The sequence below is a fragment of the Glandiceps talaboti genome, chromosome 5, assembly GCF_964340395.1.
Source record: "Glandiceps talaboti chromosome 5, keGlaTala1.1, whole genome shotgun sequence".
In the NCBI taxonomy this organism is placed as follows: domain Eukaryota; kingdom Metazoa; phylum Hemichordata; class Enteropneusta; family Spengelidae; genus Glandiceps; species Glandiceps talaboti.
In genome coordinates this window covers 10,595,001-10,614,248 of record NC_135553.1, presented here as the reverse complement: position 1 = coordinate 10,614,248, position 19,248 = coordinate 10,595,001, and the positions used below count along the sequence as shown (strand labels likewise).

The 19,248-nt window shown below is 35.6% G+C and overlaps 2 protein-coding genes across 5 annotated transcripts in view; one reads left to right on the top strand and one right to left on the bottom strand.

The window, feature by feature from the left end:
- Positions 1 to 838: 838 nt before the first annotated feature.
- Positions 839 to 4,360, bottom strand: LOC144435337 (uncharacterized). The gene is made up of 2 exons (XM_078123933.1): positions 3,820 to 4,360; positions 839 to 1,533 (listed from the first exon to the last, which is right to left on the bottom strand). Exons 1-2 carry the CDS (start codon positions 4,358 to 4,360, stop codon positions 1,154 to 1,156), a joined length of 921 nt encoding a protein of 306 aa, XP_077980059.1. The 3' UTR covers positions 839 to 1,153.
- A 271-nt stretch (positions 4,361 to 4,631) lies between these two features.
- The window catches only part of LOC144435320 (inactive rhomboid protein 1-like), a 29,264-nt gene continuing 14,647 nt past the window's right edge, over positions 4,632 to 19,248 (top strand). For 2 of the 4 annotated variants that reach the window (XM_078123916.1, XM_078123913.1), the window contains exons 1-2: positions 4,632 to 4,962; positions 15,675 to 15,901. In XM_078123916.1, the coding sequence (XP_077980042.1) occupies positions 15,690 to 15,901 (212 nt within the window). In that variant the 5' untranslated portion in view covers positions 4,632 to 4,962; positions 15,675 to 15,689. Of the gene's footprint in view, positions 4,963 to 11,742; positions 11,874 to 14,747; positions 14,760 to 15,674; positions 15,902 to 19,248 lie in introns of those variants that run through there. The other 2 variants (XM_078123914.1, XM_078123915.1) reach the window with 2 other exon arrangements.

Below are 19,248 nucleotides of genomic sequence, written 5' to 3'. Positions count from 1 at the left end.
TCTTTCTATATATTTGTTTGACATACATGTATTACCCTGGTAGCTGAGCCTTCGGTTTTTGAAGATAGACACAAACTAAAACTATTGTTGCAATAATTACAATCACACAACAGAGGAACCGCTACCATTGGCTTGTGTAATCTACCACACTGAAGAACAATAGATTTAGTTTGTGTGTATTTCAGTAAACTGACGGCTAGATTACCATTGTCATATGATGTATTGATGACTGGACTTCAATATTAATTTTCATAAAACCACAAGATTTGCTTTGCTAAGTTAAAAATATTTCAGTTATTATTCAAACCGTGTCATAGTACATTTTGTATATATGGTACTCAGGTACATTTCATTGATGAATAAAGAGGCCAAATTTTCTGAAGTAAGCAAACTATTGTTTTTGGTATATCTCTTTGGGATCACCTTTAATTCTTATCTGGCTATGAAAAGCTTCAAATCTATCCAAGTGTTGGTTATCAGTTTAGAAATGTCACGATTTTAGACCTGTTTTTATTCTTCATCATTTCATTCAATTCAACTATTCAAATATTTCTGAGACCTAAAAAACTGAATTGAACTTAAAATTACGAGTGTTACAAATTTTTTAACAATCAAACAGTGGCTTTTCAATCCAATCTACTATACCAAGATTTGTCTCGTTCAGGATGAAACATTTTCCTCTATAATTTCATGGACAGCAAGATTAAAATTGCTCAGTCTGTAACTGAGAATACATTTATTGACCAAAGTCAATGTACAAATTAACACGTATATAGGACAGTACAATCTAGTTACTTTGGAATGGTAACTTAGGAACAAATGGTTTGATTCAGCTACTATGGCTCTAGTCTAGCTGCTAGACCTTGGGCTTTCTTCTGATAGATATGAGGGTGGAACACCTGAGCCATTCAGGCTATCACCGTCACCTTCACAGTGAGCAGAATAGCCCAAGAGGTCTAGCAGCAATACTACTATGGACCTTGATCATGCAATGATGTAATTATTCAGCATTACTGTCGCTCTTCGAACCTGGTGGAATAATATCCATCAATTTATGATCAATTTATATATCAATTTATACCAGATAAACGACATTGTCAAGCTAGATATATGCGTTTCTGGACTATACAGTTACAGACTGTGCCTCTTTCTATTATTCATCTCCTTGTAGACTTTTCTCTGCTTCTTTATTTCTCACACTAACAGATTGACAACCAAGGGTGTAGAACCTCAAAGGTTTAGATGCCCACTCCTTAGCGTAATCAATACCAATTCTAGGACATTTAACTATTGTATCCTCATCGACAGCTTCTCCTTCCTCCAACCATAATGTATCACATGTTGTGATATCTTTCTTGTTGTAGGTTGGTTTATCAATGATCATAGCCTGACATAATTTGGATGGTCCATTGCAAAGTTCATGATCTTTGAGTGGTTTTGAACCTGCCTTCTTCTTCCTGCTTCGTATTTCTCTCATCTTGTCAATGCCATCGACTGGTTCTAGTGCACGGATCAACACTGCTGCTCCTTCACCTGTGATTAGAAATATGGTTAGTTTGGTAATACAGCAATCATGATTTATGAGGTCACAAAAGGTAGCAAGAATTAGTGTTCCAATTTTCTTTATTTCAGTGTATTTATATATCCTATGAACCAGTGTGCCCTCTAAGTCAATTTGACGTGCCACTGATTCACACAATTTCTAGTGATGCACCAAACTATGGTGTTCCCCTATCTCTTACTATGAAGTGACTCACAAGAAATCCAAGTTTGTCCCAGTTTGCCTCACAACTACAAAACTTTGCTATCATTAGAGGGCACAGTATGAACATGCTACAACAAAATGAATTCCAAATCTGACACAAGATGCCGCTAACCTTTGTGGTGAGGGGAAGGGTGCTACCTTATCATGTCAGCCTTGGCAAGTTCCAAAAGATGTGATGAATTTCATACCCAATCAAAAATCAACACATTTACAGAATGTGCTACATCACCCCTAACCCCCCATCCCCACCCCCACCCCCATGATTCCAAACTGAACTGTTCATTATTCAGTTGTTTGACCATGTGTTGTATCATGACACATCAATTTTTCCAGAATGACTTCAACAATATGGCCAATACACAATAATATTGCTAAACTGTATAAAGTACTAGAAGTTGATGGTTCACCACAATTATAGCTACACTACTCTATCAGAATGTCATCGATAACTCTGATATGTAAGTTTGCAGCCTACCTATATTGTTGAATCAGATGCTGTTTAATTCTCTTATTATTACAATGTGTACCTCCTGTTCTGTTGTAGGCTTATTCAAATCATACTGACAAGCCATAAGCATACATATATTGCTTATGATGCAAGGTAGAGTAGTTGGTACAATGAGTCTAATTTTATCAACAAAATGATAGGTTTGACTACAAGAGTGAGGCTATAAACTTAACCAAACAAAAGACATTCCAGTTCAAGATAAAGTACTTACAAAAGAACAAATGTTAACCATATGAAAGAGGTGTTGAAATCACATCACATGGCATTTTATGGAGTCTATATAGAGCAATGTACCCTATTTATAATATAGGTCATTCACTCTCCATACAAATGATCTGCTGTGAAAGGTTGAGGACAGAACTTTAAGTAATACAAGTCATGGCCATACACATATTTACTTCAAGACTCATTGTCAGAAATTCTAGATTCTACTGGCACCACCTGTTAAATACCATTTATTAGCACTGATAATTGTATCCATATTTTAGACATGATATTGTGGAATGGGAGCTTGGTGAAAGACCAGGACAGAACTCAGCTGTTACAGTGTTAGGGCATACCTATATGGGAACGATTTTAGCCCAGAGATTTCACTATCTGGCTTTGACTATGGTGTTCACCAGATCTGTGAACCAGTATGTCAAGCCAGATCGATAGCCAAGTCTAGAGACTACAGTTGGATTTAGGCTTTTGTTCATGAATATTACATCATAGACCAATGAAACCTGCAAGCATGTAGAGAGTTTATAGTCAGAAACCATAATGTCATTCCAAGACGTCTTTCCATGGACGATGCTTTAAGGTGACCCTATGTTTCTCATTACTTTTTCATGGCAACTATGGGTTGGTTGGCCGATTTTTCTTCTTTTTTTTTAAAGTAAAACAATAAAAAAATCATCTTCTTCCTGTTTCTCTGCATCTCCTTCTCCTTCTCTATCTTTTTATTGGATTCCTGGTAACAATCCCTTTCCCAGCTTCTCTACACTGTAACACAATTAGCATGTTTTCAGCTTCTCTACTCGAATTACTATTTTTTATATTTTATAAAAATGTGGGTTTTTTATTTTGATGTTGAAGCTGAAAATTGGGTCAGTCGGGTAATGTCGGAGAAACATGAAAAAAATAGGGTCACCCTTATAATTATACCTGTTAGATAGGATGCATGTTGGCAAGTGAAAGTCTGATGAAAAACTGTCATGGAATTCCCAATAATAAACTCATTGGAAACTTCAGACACCATTTTTTTTCTAGATGCTATTTATGGCTTTGAATCTCAAGATATCTCTTTACCAAGACATGGATAGCCACCATTAGTAAGAGACTTGGCTATAATTGGCTTGACAATGTTTTTGCCCACATATCTGGACCAAAAACACAGTTGGGCCAGTTAGCAAGTCTCTGGACTAATGTAGCATGTAACTTCAAAATATATCATGGTTTTTGCAAAAGGACAAATTTGAGTGAACTTGGAAGAATTCTTTTATTGATCATCCAGAGACCTTAGTCACCTTTACACAACATAGGGTGACAAGCTTGGGGTGCTCACCTTGGCTAGATATGTTGATACAGGAATACAGACCATATATATAATACACATACACTGTGCCTGGATCCATAAACATGGCTGCATTTTTCTCTGTCTTCTTACCACCATAGGAGTGTGCCCCCTTATCTTCCCCACCCAGGTATGCCTCAACTTCAACAATCTTAGCTGCCAGTCTTTCACCAGTGTCAGAGCTCCTAACGAGAATCTGGCCTAGGAGTGCTTTTGATAAATCAATACATGATTTCTGAAAGAATTCTTTCGCCAGCCGGGATGTAGATGTAGAAACTGATGATGATGATGATGTTGATGATGATGATGAGGGTACTGTCTTTCCTCCAACTGAAAAATATTTGCTTTGAACTGTCTTTGTCTGTTTATCATTTCCTTGTGTTTTCGATGTTTTCTGTCTCTTTGGTACAGAGCAAGTTTCATCTCCAGCACCTTTGTTCTTTATAGTCCTCTTTTTATCCGATGACCTCGTCTTCCTCATCTTGACGCTCTCTACACCCGTGCGTTGCTTGGTAACAGCTTTCGTAGACATAATTGCCCAGTTATATTTGCATATTATGGTTATATTTTAAGCAGCAACGATAATTGCTGTGAAGCCTGCTCTCCGCCAGCTGTCGTCTGGTCTCGGCGTCAGATAGGGTACATTATGCCATTGGAATTTGCGTAGTTCAGCAAAATCAAAAAACTTGTTCTAACATGCTCACAAGTTTGACAAGTGTATATGACACATTCATTTCCCACGAGTGAGGTAGAGTGTACATTGAAAGGTCAACGGTGATCACGCATGCGCACATTTCATTTCCATGACATGCTGAGAAAGCAATCGTGGAGTTACAGCATAGTTGTCCTTGCACAGACTCGACGCGATCGCTTGAGTCATTGTCCCAATTTTATGAAAGGAAACCACGCTTGATCTGTCAGTCTACACTACTATATGCCATCTAACTAACGGTTAATATTCGAATTGGTGCAAAAAGCAAATTTTATGTCTGTGCCAAAATCTGCGTCGTCGCCTTGTTGATGTCGGGCGTCTGCGCGTCTTATGTATGTTTGACAGGAAGAGGTGTGTGCAGTGTGCCACTGTGTGCGTCGACAGCCTACGAAGTTGTCTCGACATTGATTGAATATTTCAAGGTAAGGGAGTTTCTATTTAATGATCAATAAGTGAACGAGAAAATCACAATTCTTTTGATTAGGACTAATTAGCCATGACATTTATTTTAATGATTCTTCCAAATTTGTTTGGGAGTAACCCGAGTTGTTCACCATGCACCACGACGTGCTAGCTGAGTGAACTGATCGCCAATCCATCACTTTCCCCCATCCCACTAACTTCCCCAGCAATATGTAATCACGTACACAGCTATTTGCAAGAAAATTCATCACACCCTCCCTCCCAGCATCTATGTGTATTAAAAGATACCTGTGATTTTATCGATATGTCTGCCCAGACCCACTCTTAGTTTCAGAGTGGATTCGGATATAGACGTGGACGGTGTGAATGGCATATATCCACAATGTGGGCCGGCCAGGGAAACAATATTTCTGGGGTGTGTATTCATATGACACGATCCTTTCAATATGGCCAATCACCCCCCATCGTTTCTCATGTAAAACAAAAGTATAACTCACCTAATTGTACTCAACTGATTCCTTTAATCAATTTTGTTTGGAATCACATATATCAAAACACCATCTACAGGGGGAAGCTGAGCTGCAATGTACTGGGCATGCTTTTCAAAAGGACCTAAGCAATATTATGATTTTAAGAAATACATGACACTGTCACACATAATATTTGGGTGTAGATTTGTGAAATATTAATTTTATTAACAGATTTGTCTTCAAATCCAAATTTTGTGACAAATGATAATTCATTGGGTGAGGTTACATTTAGCCAGATTCATTCAATTAGCAGGATCCATGCAGGCACAGGCTATGTCAGCGTCAGCCTGACATGGTGTTATGCCATTAGTTACAACATCACTATTTTGGTATAGTCATATGATGTGTGTTGTGTATAAAACGTGGAAGTCTTGTCATCCACTGAAATAGAAACAGGCAATGGGGGAACCCCTACTATTGTGTTGTGTGGGTACAGAGTTCAGTTTCATTATATGCATATCATTCTAAGTAAAGTGACTAATGGTATCAGTATGTTTTTATTGCACCCCCACCCCCACCCCACCCCTAGTCATCATAGATTGTTTGTAGTTAATAGATGTATAGAGATGATACCTTTAGGATATTTCTGAATCACTTTATTTTTATCAAGATTGTGTGGGTAGAGTGTAAACACCAGGGAGTGAAAGATTACACTGTGATCAATAAAGAAACTTGCTGCTAGGTAGGTAGTATTAGCACAGCTCTTGTTGTAGTTTCACTTCAGGACATCCTGAATTAGGTGACTTATCAATATGGTCAGTGTTGCCCCTCCCCCACCCCTAGTTATAGTGTTTATAATCAGTCAGATACAGATATGATATTAATATAGATTTGCAATAGTGATATTGTTTCATATAATCATAATATGTATCACAAATAGAGTTCTATGCAAACCCTAGTTGTGTTGAATCACTGCTTATGTAAACATATCAGAAATGTTTATAAACATGAAAATGACTTTTGGCCTCCAGTATGTACATGTATGGTTACTGACTGTAGCCCAGAGACAGTGTTATTTGGCTAGACTATGTGGTTTTGTCCAAATATGTGGGCAAATGGCACTGTTATGCCAGACAGCCAAATGTGTGGGCTAGGTACACTATGTCACCTATTCTTTATGATCACTAGTATAGTCTGGATATTAAATAGAACATCAATGTAATACTAATAGGAGATCACAATGGAGGATTTGATCATGTTTAGTTTTAAGAGGGTATTGAAGGGTGAAGTGGTCCCAGGGTATATACATCAGTACATATTGTAATTATACACCTGATTTTGATGAACCAAAATTTGTTGATCAATCAATTTAATATCGTACATAGATGGTATTTTGTGATGTGTATACAGGTAAATGTTTATTTATATTACATGTAAAGGTAGGACATCATGGTGTCTCATGCATCAGCTCTGTTTTTAGACCTCATTGTCATGTCCTTCACTATTGTGCCTCTACTAGTGTAACTGTATTATAGTAAGTCTGATTGTCATTTACATTTTGTACATGTTCCTCAAAAGAGAGAAATCCAAAGAAATACTAATTTTCTTTGATATGCTAATTCTATAGAATGTTGTATTTTACTAGTAATGATTATATAATAATGACAGTTATATGCAGTACAATGCAAATTTCAATATTTCTCTATTGTTTGCCATTCATTAAAGTAAAAAAAAAATAGGAGTGACTGAGATCACAAATGAATGGATGGATGGATGAACTCTGAACAGATAAACTGGTGAAAGAAAGGAGCAGGTGGTCATTTTTTAAGACCTATAATCTATTAACCTTGTACATTGTTATTTACTGTATGGTATTGCTGTATTTGTCAGCTGGGTGAGACATTTTTGTCAATTGCAGTACTAAATATATCATTGCAAACATACACAAGGAAAGTGTACGCCTTTGATAAATTCATCATTTGAAGGTCAAGTGTGTTTGTAGAATTCTACTTGTCATATTAAAAGAATGAACACTGCAGTCTACAACCAATATGCCATGGATTAGTCCTGCAAGACAAAGGAGTCTGGATTTCAGTGTCAATGGGATCATGTCAGAATCGAGTTCAAACTTACTCTGTCTGCAAGCAGGTGACTACTAGGGTGTGGTTGGGGGTGGGGTAGTAATGGATAAACATACTAGATAGTGAAGTTACTAGTGATGTAACAGAAACCTAACTGTAAAAAGACATGTATGATTTTGCTGGTATTTTATGTTTTCTGAGCTGTAACAATACAGTATATAAATCTCATTTATTTTGAAATTGACAGGTTTGTCTATTGACAGTATCCCCACTATTGTCTATAGCTGCAGTCATGCACGTTTTAGCATTGACGATATTGCCTATGAATGATGGTATTAAAGCCATCTATTTTTAACTGTTTGTTTCTCTGTTCAAAGTGGGCTCTCATTAACACAGCATATTAAACAATTTCTGTAGCATGGCTTCAGCGCCAGGTACCAGTATAACATAATAGAATAAATATTAGAAAGCATAAAACTGTAATTATATAGTATAATTGTATTAGCAGCGAGTCTTTCACCAATATCTCATGGAACACACAGATGCAGTGTACATGTATAAAATACCATATAGGTTTACTGGTGAAAACATTTTTCCTGTGCAGTTGATATTATAGTTACTATATATATCAACTGCACTGGAAAAATATTTTCATCAGAAGTTAGAAATAAATTTCAACTTTGTACTGTGCCAAAATGGTTGAATAAATCCTAGCTTTCAAACGGAATCCTCGTGTTTTCATCAGGGAATGTGAAATGTCCCAGTGTTGACATGTGTCCCAGACAGGTGGTAAAGTGTAACAGCTCCCCATCTCTATTTAGAGATAGCTATAATGATGTTCTTTTGTATCATTCAATTGCAAGCCTGCAAGGACTCGGGCTGAAAACTAGAATCCATAACTTTCATACATTTTGATACAGAGTTTGAATTTGATTGTGAATGCAATTCATATGCAGTAAGTTTTCTTCAAAAATAATTGATCAATCATGTGTCCGTGGAAGAGTAAGAAACATGTAAATTGTACACCAATATTGTTAGATAACAGAACTAATAAGGTAGCAAATGAAAATTTGACTTGCTGCGTAAAAAAGGGTTGGCAATGAATTGCAAGTTTTTTCTGACACCACCGCCAGCATTACAAGGGCCCAGGGGTGTATTGCAATGGTCTGTCCTCTTGTTCCTCATTTGAGACATTTGGGATTTATGCCAAAATATTTGTTTTAATGTCACAGTAGAATTTTTCATGTGTAACTGTAAACATGCTCAGAGTCAATGGAAATGTATTCTCACAGCATATTGGAAGTGTGTGCTTTTCGAACTAAAAAAGTCACATAACAACATCGTGATGTCTATTTTTGTAAGTGTAAGACTGATAGTGATATCCTTGTGTATGTAGTTATACAGGTGTTACATTGTGTTGTCATCTTAATTGAAGGGGCAGTAATCTACCATGTGTGTAGTCAATATCATGATTGACATGTGAAGACAATGATATTAGATACAGTAATTAGTAAGATGACCTCGGTACAACAACCTGCAAGGACTAACATATTATAGTTACAATAATACTAAATTGAATGTAACTACATTGTACGTGTGTCAGCTGTACATTGGCATGAAATTTCAATCCGATTTTCAATTATCAATTTGATTGTATTGTCTACGTTATGATTGCAGATGAAAATAGAATGATATTACAAAATGTCGGAGGTTGAGAGTATTAATTCATTTATTATCATTTATGTATTATTTATTATTCAGTCTCCATTATTCAATCACAAATACTGTATTTTTCATTTATTTCCCTGGACACCAAAAATGCTCAAATTAATAGTGACTAAAATGCCTTCTTGTAAAAGTTTGGTGAAAATGTGTTTGGGAACGAGGTTGGTAAAAGATTGTAAACACGCAAATGTTTCCAGTTGTGAGGATATCTAGGTTTACAATATTCATATCTTCCAAAAATAATGAGTAAATCAATTTATTTGTATGATATTTACATTATAGACCTTCAAGGCTCTAGGGGTGGAATGAGTTTCAGCTGTGTAATTTTTATACATTTTGTATAATCTTTCATATTTGTATTAATTTGTATAGAATACAGCTGATTGAAAGAAGATGGGGAGGCAATAGGCAAATTACAGTCTGATTGAAATTTGATGGGGAAAAAAGGTTTTGATTGCGTTATTTATCGAATTCTATGTCATATCTTACTGTATATCCTTTGCATCAACAGTCAGTTGTATATGACAGCTCCAATAGGATTTGGAAATTATTGTCAAATGTAAGGAACAGATGATGTACAAAAACTTGGGACTATCTATTAGGGTAAAAGATATTTATGCAAAACCAGTCATTTTCTTCTACAAATTTTATCTGGTTAGAGATGAATTTCAGTATTTGGGAATAGTTGAACTTCAGAGTTATAAAATGTAATCAACCATGAAGATAAAGAAATATGGATTTTAGCCTTCATTGTGCATAGATACATGTAGTTATCAGTCCCAAGGACAGACAGGTGAAAAGTCAAGTGTACCCTATTGAAATATATTGCATCCAAGTTCCAACTGGACACAGAAATTAACTAACACCAACTTAGTCTAGAGGCTATATATGTGGCTTCTGATCTCTTCTCTCTATCCATGGCTATGAATCTCTTCTCAAGGAGAGAGATCTTGAGATTTGAAGCTACAGAGATCTTGAGATTCGAAGCTATGGAGATCTTGAGATTCATAGCGACGGAGATCTTGAGATTTGAAGCTACAGAGATCTTGAGATTCGAAGCTATGGAGATCTTGAGATTCGAAGCTATGGAGATCTTGAGATTCATAGCGACGGAGATCTTGAGATTCATAGCGACGGAGATCTTGAGATTCAAAGCTATAGAGATCTTGAGATTCAAAGCTATATAGAGATCTTGAGATTCAAAGCTATCGACAACATCTACAGTGTGAACCCAGACTGAAATATTTGTCATTGTGTACACTCCTGTAATTGCCCTGGTTACGCATGTTTAGCATATGGTTACCATTATGGGCAGCACTTAATGTGGAATCTTTAAAGGCCAGTGTTTCAATCCCAGGAACCTGCATTAGTGTTATCTTATCAGTGGAACCACAAGGATTACATAGGATTATTCTCGTGTTCTAGCTTGGCCAACTGTTTTTCACACCTAATGTTTCATTTTTTTTTCAAAGTGACCTTTAAGTCTTGCCCTGGGATTACATAATTTACATGTGATTGAGAGTAACAGATAATCAGGAAGTAGATGACATCTCAGATCCTGTATTGTGTAATTCATAATGATGAGTATTTTTGTATGACACTTTTAGTAAATGACTTCCTTGTCAAAGACATCCCCACCACCCCTATCTAATTTCTGAAGACAATAAAAGTGACATCATAAACCTTCAACACTTCACAGTCGTAACCCTATTTTTAGAAATGAATTGTTAGAATCATATTTCAAAAGTTAAAACTGTCTGAAAGTATGCAAATTAGAAATCTTATCACATTATGATAATGATGTACTGTCAATTATCATTTATATATATACGTTTGTTCAAGATAGTGAGTTATTACATAAAAATGTAAATGTCAAGAATTAAAGTAAATATAATTGTGATCCCAATGATGTATTACTAATGTATTTACATAATTCTGTCAGTTATTTTGGCCATAGTGTGTTTTGGCTAAGTTATGGAGGGCCCTAGCCTACATGTACCTGTACAATTGAAGGACTATTATGCTTATGTATTTCAGCTATCCTAACTGCCATTTCAAAGCTCTGAATTTTCCTAAAGGACGAGTAAATTTTTTTTAACAAAATCAAAATGGCAGCTTAATTAATAAATGAAATAACATAGTAGCCATAGTCCCTCAAGTCTACAGGTAGGCTCAGAGGGCCCCAATAACAGATGTTTGGGGACTGATACATCTTGCAGTTTCCAGTGTGATGATAATTTTAGTGGTATTTATAATTGTATGACATGGCAACTTCAGTTGCACCTCCGGAACAGAAACAATTTTTTTGCTCTGTATGATATCATAAGATATGAGTCAGTAGGATTGTGTGACCCAGAAAGATATCCGTGGGGTCAGTCTGGGGTCCCTTGACTAAACATTATACAGGAAGGAAATAAGTAAAGCTAATGGAATGATTTCCGTCAAAAAATTATCAATGTAGATACTCAAATACCTGTAGTCATTTGCAAATGTAATTGTGAGCCAGGAAGTCTGTTTTAAGACCTGTCATAGCAGCATTTTTACCTTAGATACACTAGTTAATCAATCTACCGGCTGGTCAGGAAACAAGCTCCTTACGTTAAAAACAAGTTACCCTTCCTCAAACAGAAACAGGTGAGTTTATCATTTTCCTGTTGTTATAAAATATTTTCAAAGTAAAACATTACATATACTAGTAATTATTTCCCAAAGAATATTTAGTTTGCAACGAATTATTTGATACTGAAGTATTTTGTTCCCCCCCTTTGTCTTTGTAACCACTTCAATAATGAAATTTAATACGCTAGAGATTAAATATGATATTTAATATACTATTTGTCGTTGAGTAAAATAAAAAGATCTCCCAAGGAAGGAAATGATATAATCTTTCTCCGGGAGTAATGTTTGCTGTTGACGGGGAAAACCCAGGTTGATGATCCATCTTGCCAACCATTTTTGTGAAGAAAGTAAAAATGTTGTGAAGTGTTGGTCAAGGCTTCTCTTGAATTACGATAACAAGGCTTCAAGATTCCAAATCAACTGCTTGCGTTTATATTTTATTAAGTCTCTCTCTAGTGGTTTACCAAACTGTATCCACCATATTTTCTGTTTTTAAAAATCACTTCACATTTACTTAACTTTAAAAAAAAATCTTAGGCTAGTAAAACTTAATATTAGTACATTGTAGTTTCATTGTTTAGGCAGAAACTGCTGCTTGAGGAATCTTGGCTCTAGAAAAAAAGGCAGGCCATATTATTTTTTCATAAATAACTGTTGAATCAGTGAAACAATCTAAAACTTAGATGTGCTTTATAGATGCCCTAGAAAAAAAATGTGGGTTGTAGCTGTCATCATGAATAAGTGTTGATAAAGTAATCAGTGACATGTCCAGAGAACACAATCCAAAACTTCCTGTTGCAGGAAATAGTGGGAATGCTTTGAAAGACATGTCCATCAATTCATGTTAACTGTTGCCTACACATTATATACTGTTTCCTCCACACTAGTGTCCATAAACATGTTTTTTCCTGGCATTAGACTTCGGGGTAGGAATCAGACTTCAGGGTAGGAAGGCCATGATTAACCGTTTTGTGTATAACCTTGGTCGTTAGACTTGGTTTACATATGTTTTTTTCGAAGGAAATGGGGAACATTCTATGGTCTAAGATTTTTCAAACATGTGTATACCAACATTTTGCAATATGTTGACTAATTCAGTTTGCTTAATTTTTTCCTCTGCAGTCTATTTGTCATTCTTTTTTTTATGATAAACTTGATTAAAAGAACAATTTACAAACAAAATGTAACTCAAAATGGATCTCAATTTTCATTTTAAAAAAAATTCTGTTAGGTTCAAAGACGGTTAAAGAATATGACTGAAATGAGTGGATGTCACATGATAGTCAGGGGTCACTGTCATTCATGGAATCATTGTGTCATTTTGTGAGTCACAGTGATCTTTGTAGTAATCATCTATTAATATAAAGAAGTTAATAATTCATTATATTTCATTTCCTGTAAATTGTGCATGCACATGGTGTCACCGTGTGGTATGCAGTTTTGTTTGTATTGAGTTCAATATTACTTATAGTCTAGAGACTAGCTGTTGGGTTTGAATTTCTAATGATATCCATGGCATCGAATCTCAAGAGGTGATTTGATATTCATGTGCCATGGCTAGCATCTAGACTAGGTTTGAACCTGAAGATAGGGTAAAGAGATCTTCAGATTCAAACCAAACGGTTTTATAGTCTCTACTCTCTATTAAACTAACGTAAGGGCAGCCCATGGTTCAAAAGTCTTCAGGAGTCAAGCATAATTTATCAGTTTTGTCAGACTCACTGTGTAGTCACATATATCTGTCAACTACTTTCAAATTGTGATGAAATGAAACAGATGCTTGGTTTTGTAACCACATGTTCTCATGTCGATGGTGAATTTTTCCACAGTGCAACAATTTGAACAAATCTTTCTCACCCTCTCTCTGTAAAGATGTACAAACCAAAACAATACAACAAACATGTTTCGAAAGAGGCTGACACCTCCCCCCCCCCCCCACATCTTTTATAATACTTCAAATTTCAACAACAGGTATACACCCCCCTCCCCCCTACACTTAACTTCTGACCCCATCCTCCCTTGGCCAAAGAACCTAACCAGTCCCTAATGCCCTTTTGTTGTAGATACTTACAATTCATTTATAACATGTACATAGCTATGGTGATTGCACCATAGACAGTGGTCCACTCTCTATGATTACACCTGAGGGCCTTGCCATTGATATACAGGTACCTTACATAATAACCATTGTTACCTACAGTGTGTTCCGACGTCTCAATTGTTGAGATCGTGTTTTCAGTTGCATTCTTGACCACAGAAAGGAAAGAAAGCAAATAGTGAAAGTTTGCAAGTTAACAGCTAGGGGAAGTGATATAATGATAATGGAAAAAAGACTGTAGGCTTCCATGCTTCATCTACTGTGATGAATTGCAGGAATGTTGTGTAGGATGTCCTCTAGCTCCATGGATCAAATCAAATGGTTTTTCACAGACTCAGCACTGACAACTTAGATAAACAGTACTTGGAATTAGTTATTTCACCCTAGTACAAAGAGTTACTGTTATTGAATAAAATATCCCACTTTGTCTTTTGATGTATTTTCTATTCTTGGTCATTAAATGAGCACTGTGTCATGTCACATGCCAGTGAGCATAATGCTAACAGCTAGCTGCCCTGGGTCACCAGGTAGCTTTTCTGAAAACCACAATTTATGCATTATGCATCACTGACAGTTGTACGCATGTATACAGTATGCTCTTGCCTGAAGCCCATCATGTATTGTTCTACAATACCTGCATATATTATAATTTGTTGTAGTTTGGATTTTAGACCTGCATATCGCATGGACCTAAGAAGAATTGGAACTGTTAATTGTCCGGTTGGCCGAGCATATGTTTTATAGTATTAGTATTAGTACTACTGGTGGGTACATGTAATACTGTTACAGCAATGCATAAACCTGTGGAAAATCCAACCCTGATAGGTCTTGATGAATTTGGATTATTAACAGATTTCCCATACATTCAAATCTTACATATGAAACTGATACAGCTTTGACCTTGTCAGGAATCCATGCTGTGGTGTTCTACAATATACAATGTCATGTTGTAATATGTAGAAAATGTAATATACCCTCAAGTGTAACATGCATTCCATCCAGACCAACATTGACCCTGTCTAAGTAGAGTAGGGTGGGCATTCAATAGTTTGGTTGTCTATGCAGTCATGTACATGAAATGTTTGATTAGAATTATTCATCTGGGTATGAACCATGTCTAAATCTAAACTTAATGTCAAGAGCCACCTTACATTTTTCTGGAAAGAGAGACACTCATATTCACATCTGTGTTTGGTCTGTGAAACTACTCTGTTTGCCGATAAGGTCATGACCTTTAGATACAGGTCGAACGTGAGAATTTGTCAAAATGGTTTCATAAGTCCTGTTTGAAGACCTACATGCACATACTTGTATCTTGCTGAAGTACCGTAGTACTAGTGGTAGAGTTACAGTGATATGAAAAAAAGAGTTCTTTTGGGTACCGTTATCTTTGAAAAATGCCAGAGTTTTGGTTGCCACTTGTTGACACCAAGTTGTCCCAAATAATTTTGAGTTTATTATTTATGTAATGTTTTATGGTGATTGGTTTTAACTAAATTTTGGCCTCTCAAGATACAGTCTGTTGTGCCACCCTAAAGGTGTCATTTGTGGTATTACACTTTCATTTACATATACGTGTATATCATATTTCCTGCTATTGACTTGCCGGCATCTTGATGTTGACATCATGTTCTTAGAGATTTTCTACATTTGCCATAGTCAGAAATCTTCATATATAGAGATGAAAAGTGTTCATTCTCTCTTTTCTTTTTTTACAGTTTTAACATTGAAATATGCAGCAACAGAAGGTCCCGGAAGGACACTCCGGTCGGCTAGCCGAACATCACAACCCACCGACCAATCCCAGGGAAACAGGTGTGATGAGGAACCTATCACAAGCAGCCGATACTGATGTTCGCCTAATATATCCTAGTGAGACCGCTCCATTGAATCCACCACCAAGGGGAATGGATCGACAGGTTGCTCGACAGGCATCTGTTCGAGAGTAAGTCAGTCTACATTTTTTTGGGCAAATTTCTTGAAGTACAAACGAAAATTCTACTCTCTGAGTGAAACAAATTTTTGTAAGCGAATCTAAATTCGACTCTGAGCAGAAATTTTCTTTCTATAACTATTAACCAGACTTGAAAGTTCATGAAAATCGCTGCCAAGAATTTCATATTCAAATTTCATATTCTGGAAAGTATTAATGCCAACTGAAACAGTCAGTGAATACAAATAAACTCTTTCACTTACTACAGCTAACTGTTAGTTTTAAAACTAATTTCGAGTGAAATTGAAAGAAAAGAAGCAAAGGCTAAAGGAAAAATGTTGAATCCTTCAATGTTGAACTTTGACCTGAGCTATTGATCTCTCATCTGTGTCACTCCAAGTAACAACAATAGAATGCTATGATGTCTGTTATCAGTCTTTTGCATTATCTCAGAGCTAGAAATATTTTTGCTGTAAAAACATTGCATATAGCTGCTGAGCATTGGCTGGTGGTCTCAGTAACATTGTGAACACATACTTAGATAAACATGTATAATTAAATCTTAACTACAGAGAAGAAATTAAAAAAAAGTTGGCAGTATCATGACTTTGAAATTATTGATAATTATCATTGTAAACTTTATGTGCTGTGTCTGTAAATTTCACCTGTTTTTGTATCGGTATACAACACTGAAATATCATATTTGAAAGGCACCATCTCTCATTTTGTCAAATTTATCAATTTTGCTAAATTGATGCAACAGTAAAGACATCTTTTAATTTGAACTGAACCCTTGTCGTTTTACCACCACAAAAATCTTTTATTTCAGTGACTCCATTTTGATTTTTTTTGTCAAATTTCTCTCACATTATGATGTGCATTTTAAATGACCTCCAGAATGATATAAAAAACTATACACTGTGGTAGACAGTGTGACGAGAAATGTTAGTAGGAATTATAGTGCAAATAAAATGATAAATAAATAGACAGAATACTTACTCAAAATACTAAAGGAAACAAAAATGTGACTTGTTTATGTAATTGTTTCGAGTACGCCAGTTTGTCACAACATAGAATTGATATATGAAAATAAAATGACTATTATGTCTGACCTTGCTATGGTGACAACACCATGACCTGTGGTGGCATGGTTTGACAGGAAGCTGTGTGAGTTACAGTGACGGTCTGCTCCCAGTCAATGCTATTTATTTACATGTATTAGTGCCATGTTGTCCTGAAGTAGACATGGTGCCTAAACAGTCACTGACATGGAATGGTATTAATATTGTGAAATTATATTGGTGGAAATTAAGTCTGAAAGTCAAGGTTATCGTCTACGGTTTTTGAATTTTTGAAATAAGTGTTTCTGTCGTAAACAGATTTTGGAACTTGTTAGAGAAGTGTAGTAGATGCAGCCAACTTGTAGTGGAGAATTTGACCATTCTGGAAGCCAGGGCATGTTTGTCATTGGACACTGAACAATAGTCCTCTTCAAGAAGCATACAAATTGTCGTGGGGGAACAACAGTGAATTTTACTTGAAAGTACTTGAAATAACCTGTATACAACTAGTTTTATGTGTTTAAGTGTTGAATTTATGTTAATGTGACATACTTATGTTTACAAATTTGGTTGAAATTTTTTTTAGATGTTTGCAAACAGCCCGTGTGTGATTTTCTATTCACACAGTGGATGTAGAAACTATACAAAGTTGTATGACAATGTATGGTAACAATTGGTCAGAGACATGAAAAGTTGTCAGTGCATGTGTGGGTGTCTGTGATGCTGTAAGTTTCACTTTGCAATTGCAGTGTAGTATATGCCAGCAGTGATTCTCATTTTCACTTGACTAAAAGTACTTTTAATTGGTAAAGCTGTTTGTGTAAACACGTAGCTAGGTCACATAACTCCTTTGTAAAGGTCATTCTAGATCATTTGTATTATTCAACTCAAAACTAGCATGAAACGTCATTGAAATTCAGTATTTTATCTTAATAATTGCTCAGCAATTAATGACATTCTAAGCAGTAATTTTAATATATGTGAACAATTCTTCAAAGAAATGTTAGATAAAACTCAACGGGTGCTTGTGCATAGGTTTCCTGTAGACTCCAGTGTCTAGGTTTCCATGGAAACTTTTGAAGTTTCTTGCAATGGACATGGTTCCAGGGTAGTAGCCAGATGGAAAATATTTTTCAATTCGTTCAGTTGATCATAATTTTGGTGATAATTCTTGAAAAAGAAATTAGACTCATATAAGGAAGATTTTATCCATTTACCAACCATAGCAACAGAACAATACAGAATGTGCAAAAAAAGAGGCAATTTTTTAGCTGATTAGCAGTGTTTTGTAAACAATATATATATAGTGAGGCTAAAGTTCCCTCAAGTTCCCCAGGATGCTACATGGTTTCCCACCAAAAATGATGGTACAAAAATCTAGAGAAGTTTTAACAGATTTCACATCTCAGTTCCCCAAACCTTATCAAGAATGCATGCATGCTAAGAGGAGAAGGAAGTCTGGGAGTTGTCCCCACGTGACCTTTCATGATAAATTAATGTGATAGGATTAAATGACACTCAATATGCCCTAACAAAGTCTCATATCATTTATATCTGTGGTCAACTTTCCTTAAATGTGGTCCAACTTCCCTGCTGTGTCTGATAAACTTGTCTCACAGTAGATTTCAACACTTGTCACCAACACATGACATGCAGTATAAAACCAGATGGTAAATAAAGCAAGGGGAATAAGTGGTGTATCAGTTGATGGTGTACTGTGGTTCTTAGAAAACTAATTTATCACAAGTATATTTTTTAACCTCATCGATTGATTTAGGTTTTATAACATTGTTTAAATAAGTTGAGATATAACTTAATCTTAATTTTGTAAGCTGTTTTTTGACTCCTCATTCACCCTTCTCTCTTTTTGATTTTTGTTACCAAGATTTTATAATCATTTATACATTTGGGTAAATAAACCACTTATATTAAATCTAATCAATAAATTATTCAAATTTGGAATGTATTTACTAATACTGTCCTTGAAAACATGGTTTGTATGCAAATTTCTATCTGCATAATTACTTTGGAAAGCAGATGATTGGTTTATTTTTGTAAACAAGATAACAACTTAGATAAGAATCCAGAGTGGTTGCAAGGTGAAATTTTTCAGTTTTTAGAATGTGCTCTTCCATTTATTATTTTTAGTATTATTAAACTTTATTTTGGGAAAGAAAGGACCGCAACAACCCTCAAAACATCCCACAGCTAAAACAGTCAGAAAAAAAATTTAAAAAATAAAAAAAATTTCTAATGCTTCGTGTTTTAAAAAGGTGGATTGTACTGAAATCCATGTAA